Raw genomic sequence first — 5,617 nt, 5'->3', positions numbered from 1 at the left:
GGGGGCTGCCCCGAGCGTGGGGGGCCCCGGTGTCCCCCGGCCACCCGCCGTGGCACCCGGGGGGCAGCCCCGTGCCGGTCCCCCCCCCCCGGCCGGGGAAGGCGTCTCGCCTTGTGCGCACATCTCCGCCTGTGAGCCGAATGGCATCGCATTCCCGGACTCCTGGGCCCCTTCCCCGCGCTGGCACCAGCTGCCTCCGCGGCTCCCCCTGGGATGGGGGGGGCTCGTTCGCTCCGTCTCGCTCGCTGCCTCAGTTTCCCCTCGCGGGACCCCGGCGGCCCCACGCCAGGGCTGAGCCTGGGTGACGCCGCAACCGCCCCCGCGGCCCCCCGGCCCCACGGGAGCCGTCACCCCACCCCCTCCAGCGCCTCCGAAATGCAGAAACTCCCTGGAAAAGGCTTCACCCCCCCCCCTTGGGAAAGCTCCCAACGGGATTTCCCCGCGGCTCCCCCCGCACCCTGAACGCCAGCTCCATCCCGGTGTTTCCCTCTTGGTGACAATGCGGCTGTTGGGTTCATCCCCGCTCCCCGAAGCCCCCCCGGCTGGGGGAACCCCCCCAGGCCGTGGCCGGATCCTGGCCGCCCCCCCGGATAACGTGTTTAGGGGCTCGCACCATGAGCCGGGCCTGGGGGGGCCCTGGGCGCCCGGCGATGCCTTGGGGCAGCACCGTCTTCCCAAGTCTGCCGGTGCCGTGCCGGACGCCCCCGGCAGCCCCCCGCCGCCTGCCCCCCTCCGCGGCCGCGCTGCCTGCGGCCACTCCGACCTATTTTCCTCCCACTCCATCAGGGACCAGGGAAACTCTCTCCGCAGTCACCGCTCAGCGCTGCGGCTTGGGTGGCCGCGGGGCGCACGCGGCCGCGAGCACCAACGCACGGACACACGGCCGCGCGCGCTGACACACGGACACACGGCGTGGGGTGCACACGGCTGTGCCCGTTACGGCTGTGCACGCCGGCACACAGCCGTGTGCACTGACACACGGTGTAGGGCGCACGCAGCGGTGCACACCGAGACACGGCATGGGGCACATGGTGGTGCACACCGAGACACGGCATGGGGCACACGGCTGTGCACACATGGCGGTGCACACCGACACATGGCATGGAGCGTGCACGGCTGTGCCCGTACAGCCGTGCACACCAACACATGCCCATGTGCACTGGCACGCGGTGTAGGGCGCACACGGCTGTGCGCACTGACACACGGCGCGGGGTGCACACAGCCCTGCGCATGCAGCGGTGCACACCGGCACACGGCACGGGGTGCGCACGGCTGTGCACACACGCGGCGGTGCACACCGGCACACGGCAGCGCGCACGCGGCCGTGCTCCCCGCCACCCCCCGTGCCTCAGTTTCCCCCCCGGCCCGACGCCCCGCTGTGTCCCGCAGGCACCTCCTGGACAAGGACACCTTCTCCAAGTCGGACCCGCGTGAGTGCGGCGGGGAAGGAGGGGGGGCGCCGGGGGGGCCCGGCCGCGGCCCCCGGCCCCGCTCACCCGCCTCTCGCCCGCAGTCTGCGTCCTCTACACCCAGGGCGCCGAGAGCAAGCAGTGGCGGGAGGTGAGTGGGGGGGGGGCGGCCAGCCGGCCAATCAGCATGTCGGGGTGCTGACTGGCCAGCCAATCAGCATGTTGGGGTGCTGGTCAGCCGGCCAATCAGCATGTTGGGGTGCCAACTTGCTAGCCAATCAACATGCTGGGGTGCCGACTAGCCAGCCAATCAGCATGGTGGTGTGCCAGCCAGCCAGCCAATCAGCACATTGGGGTGCTGATCAGCTGACCAATCAGCATGCTGGGGTGCCAGCCAGCTGGCCAGTTAATGTGCTGGGGTGCAGCTGGCCAGCCAATCGGTATGGCAGGGTGCTGGGGGGGCTGGCCAATCAGCACGCCAGCCAGCCAATCAGCATGTTGGGGCGCTGGGCAGCCAGCCAATCAGCATGTTGGGGTGCTGGGCAGCCAGCCAATCAGCCCCCTGGAGTGCCAGCCAGCTGGCCAATGAGCTTGCTGGGGTGCAGCCGGCCAATGGGTCAGCACATCAGGGTGCAGGTCAGCCGGCCAATCAGCACATTGGGGTGCTGAGCGGCCAGCCAATCAGCACGTTGGGGTGCTGGCCAGCCAGCCAATCAGCACGCGGTACGCAGCCAGCCGGCCACCCAGCCGGGCCGGGGAGGGGGCTCCCTGTGGCGGCCGCCCGCCCTCTAATTAGCAGCTGCTTAATTGCCGGGCTCTGGGGCTTAATCAGTGGGTGGGGGCCGGGGCGGGGGCAGCGCGGGCTGGGGGGGGGCCCCGCGGCGGGGAGACATACAAAGGGGCACCTGGGCCCCCCCCGCCCCCGCGTCCCCTTGTGTCCCCTCCAGCCCCTTGTGTCCCCTCCAGCCCCTTGTGTCCCTTCCAGCTGCTCTCGTCCCCTCGTGTCCCCCCGTGTCCCCATCCCTCTCCGTCCGTCCCCTCTCCCTCCACTCTGCCTCCTCCAGCCACGAATCCCTCCTTCCCCCCCCCCCGTGTCCTTCTCCCTCCTTCTGTCCCTAAATAGATCCCTGTCCCCGGCTGCATCCCGTCCTGCGCCCTCCCTGCCCCTATGGCCACCCCTCCGTTGCCCCCGCCGCCCTTTGGGCCTCCCTCCATCCCGCCGGCCCCCCGCATCCCGCCATCCCCCCGCATCCCGCCGGCCCACCGCGCCGCGCGCCCCGCTCACAACCCTGCCCCGGCAGTTCGGCCGGACCGAGGTCATCGACAACACCCTGAACCCCGACTTCGTGCGCAAGTTCATCCTCGACTACTTCTTCGAGGAGAAGCAGAACCTCCGCTTCGACCTGTGAGTGCCGCCCCCCCCCCGTCCCTGTCCCCATCCCCGTCCCTGCCCCAGTCCCATCCCTATCCCTGTTCCATCTCCATTGCCATCTCCTGTCCCCATGCCTGTTTCTGCCTCATCCCTGTCCCATCAATGTCCTTTTCCCTCTCCCTGTCCCATCTCTGCTCCATCCATGTCCCCATCTCCATCCTCATCGCTGCTTCATCCCTGTCACCATGCCTATTCCCATCCCCATCCCCTCTCCATCCCATCCAGGTCCCCATCTCCAGCCCCATCTCTATCCCATCCCTTTCCCTGTCCCAGCCACACTCCTGGCTCTATCTGTGTCCTGTCCGTGTCCCCATCCCCACCCTTGTCCCATGCTCAGCGCCATCCCTGTCTCACCCATGTCCCAGTCACAGCTCTGTCCCATCCCCATCCCCATCCCGGTTCCTCTCCCCACCCCAGCTCCTGTCCCCGTCCCCGGTGCAAGGCGCCACGGCGTCCCTCTGTCCCCGCAGGTACGATGTGGACTCCAAGAGCCCCGACCTCTCCAAGCACGTGAGCAAGCGGGGCGTCCTGGGGGGGGGGACGGGGGACACACGGGGGGGGCCGGGACCCCGGTGACGCCCCGTCTCCCGCAGGACTTCCTGGGCCAGGCCTTCTGCACCCTGGGCGAGATCGTGGGCTCGGCCGGCAGCCGCCTGGAGAAGCCCCTGACGTGAGTGTGGGGCCGCGGCCGCCCCCCGCTCCCTGCCTCAGTTTCCCCCTCCGGCAAGGCGATGCCGGACAACTCCCCCCCCCCCGGCAAACCGCTGGCACGTGTCCGGTGTCCCCGCGGGGACGGGCACCCTGGACCGGCGCCCACCGCGGCTCCGGCGCCTTGGTCCCTTATCTCGCCGCGGCGGCGCAGGGTGTCAGGGACGGAGAGCAGAGCCCAGCGCAGACATCCCGGCTCCGGGCGGGAACCGCTTTCCCTCCTTGGAGGAGGGGGGGAAGGTTTTGGTGGGGGCACTGAGCCAAACCGAGCGTGTCCCTTGGGGTGCCCAGCGGAGGTTGGGGTCTCTCCCATCCCTTCTCGCCCGCTCCGGGCTCCTCTGCCCCGGCCGTGCCGGTGTCCGCTCCGTTTGGGGCTGGTTGGGCATCGGGTGCCGCTGGTGAGCTGGACCCGGAGCCACAGGGCGGGAAACGCCGGCGCTCCGGCTCTGCCTCAGTTTCCCCTTTGCCGGTGTCTGGCTCCTCGCGGAGGGGATGGAGGCACCTCCGCCTCCATCACCCGGCTGCTCTGCGTCCTGGCAGGATGGGGACGGTCACCACGCACTCCCGGGGTAGGAAACCCGCTCCGGCTGTCTCCAACGGGTGAGTCCCGGGGGGGTCACCAGCCTCGGTGGGGAGGGGGGGGACACCGGGGGGACGTGGCCACCCCGGATTCACCGCCTCTGCCGGTAGGGGAATTCCCGGGAAGAAGTGCGGCACCATCATCCTCCTGGCCGAAGAGCTGGGCAACTGCCGGGTGAGTCACGGCTGGCGGGGGGACAAGTTTGGGGACATCCCACCACGGGGGCCCGGCTGGCCCCAAGGTGCCTTCCTCTGGGTGAGGAAGATGAGGGTCGGTCTCGGCGCCGGCCCGCGACCCCGTCCCTCCGCCGCAGGACGTGGCCACGCTGCAGTTCTGCGCCAACAAGCTGGACAAGAAGGACTTCTTCGGCAAGTCCGACCCCTTCATGGTCTTCTACCGGAGCAACGAAGACGGGACGTGAGCCACCCGCCGACCGCGGCCGCCGCGGGGACCCCCGCGGGGCCGGCGACACTCCGCAGAGGGGCCGCGCCGGCGCGTTCCCCAAAAAGTCACCCTCCCCCCCCAACCTGGTGGTGTCCCTGGCCCCCAAACCTCGGTGGCTTTGTGGTGACCACCCCATGGAGAGCCCTACTGACGGCTCTCCCATCCCCACGTGCCCCGGGTGCATCTCCGTCCCGCTTCCCAGGATATAAGCGTTTTTGGGGAGGGGGGTGTTTTTCCCATCAGAGGTGACCCCCCCCCCTCTGTCCCCTCCCTGTCCCGGCAGCTTCACCATCTGCCACAAGACGGAGGTGGTGAGGAACACGCTGAACCCGGTGTGGCAAGCCTTCGCCATCCCCGTGCGCGCCCTCTGCAACGGCGACTACGACCGGTGAGGACCACCGTGGGCCTCCCCGCCGCGGCAGCGACAGGCAACGGGGCCGCTCTGCACCCTCTTCCTTTAGTCTTTGTGGTTGCCCGGCGCCAAGGCAAGAGCTGCCCCATCTTTGCCCGCTCTGCTCCTGCCTGGGGAGGTTYGGAGATGGGTAAACTGAGGCACGGGGTGGGCAGGTCTTTCTTTTCGAAAGCCACCACGGTTTGGGGCACCCAGGGCTGCTGGCAGCCAGGTTTCCCCCTAGCAGCTCATGGGTCCCTTCCTGCGCGCACTTGGTGCCTCAGTTTACCCATCTGGGCAATGGGCCTGCTTCCCGGCAAAGAACCATCCCGAGGGGACCTCTGCCGGCCGGCTTGTCCCACGGCCACCATGACGCCACCAGCGGGGGCTAAACTGCCCCCTGTCCCCCCCCCCGGCCGCCCCGGGGCAGTGGCCATGGGAAGGGGGTAAAACCAGCCCCGGGGAGGGGGGGGGCTCGGCGGTGGCGAACGAAGCCAGGCGGTGGCTCGCGTCGCGCCGCCACCGTCGCTGGCTTGGCCCCGTGTCGGACGTTGCTGTGGCAACGGCGGATAAAAATATCCCACCGAAAAAACCTGGGCAGGGGAGAGGAGGAGGAGGAGGAGGAGGAAGAAGGAAAAAGGCCCACGGAGGTG

General features: G+C 69.7%; 1 protein-coding gene across 1 annotated transcript in view; it reads left to right on the top strand.

The window, feature by feature from the left end:
- Positions 1-1,096: 1,096 nt before the first annotated feature.
- LOC112974899 (copine-5-like) overlaps positions 1,097-5,617 on the top strand; it is a 9,968-nt gene continuing 5,447 nt past the window's right edge. Inside the window, exons 1-10 of the mRNA XM_026084337.1 lie at positions 1,097-1,124; positions 1,353-1,430; positions 1,514-1,560; positions 2,711-2,814; positions 3,312-3,351; positions 3,435-3,511; positions 4,090-4,149; positions 4,240-4,303; positions 4,443-4,546; positions 4,857-4,961. Coding sequence (XP_025940122.1) covers positions 1,097-1,124; positions 1,353-1,430; positions 1,514-1,560; positions 2,711-2,814; positions 3,312-3,351; positions 3,435-3,511; positions 4,090-4,149; positions 4,240-4,303; positions 4,443-4,546; positions 4,857-4,961 — 707 coding nt within the window. The remainder of the gene's footprint in view (positions 1,125-1,352; positions 1,431-1,513; positions 1,561-2,710; positions 2,815-3,311; positions 3,352-3,434; positions 3,512-4,089; positions 4,150-4,239; positions 4,304-4,442; positions 4,547-4,856; positions 4,962-5,617) is intronic.

Source organism: Apteryx rowi, unplaced genomic scaffold (genome assembly GCF_003343035.1).
Source record: "Apteryx rowi isolate R43461 unplaced genomic scaffold, aptRow1 scaffold_1189, whole genome shotgun sequence".
Classification (NCBI taxonomy): domain Eukaryota; kingdom Metazoa; phylum Chordata; class Aves; order Apterygiformes; family Apterygidae; genus Apteryx; species Apteryx rowi.
This window is presented reverse-complemented; position numbering and strand designations above follow the sequence as displayed.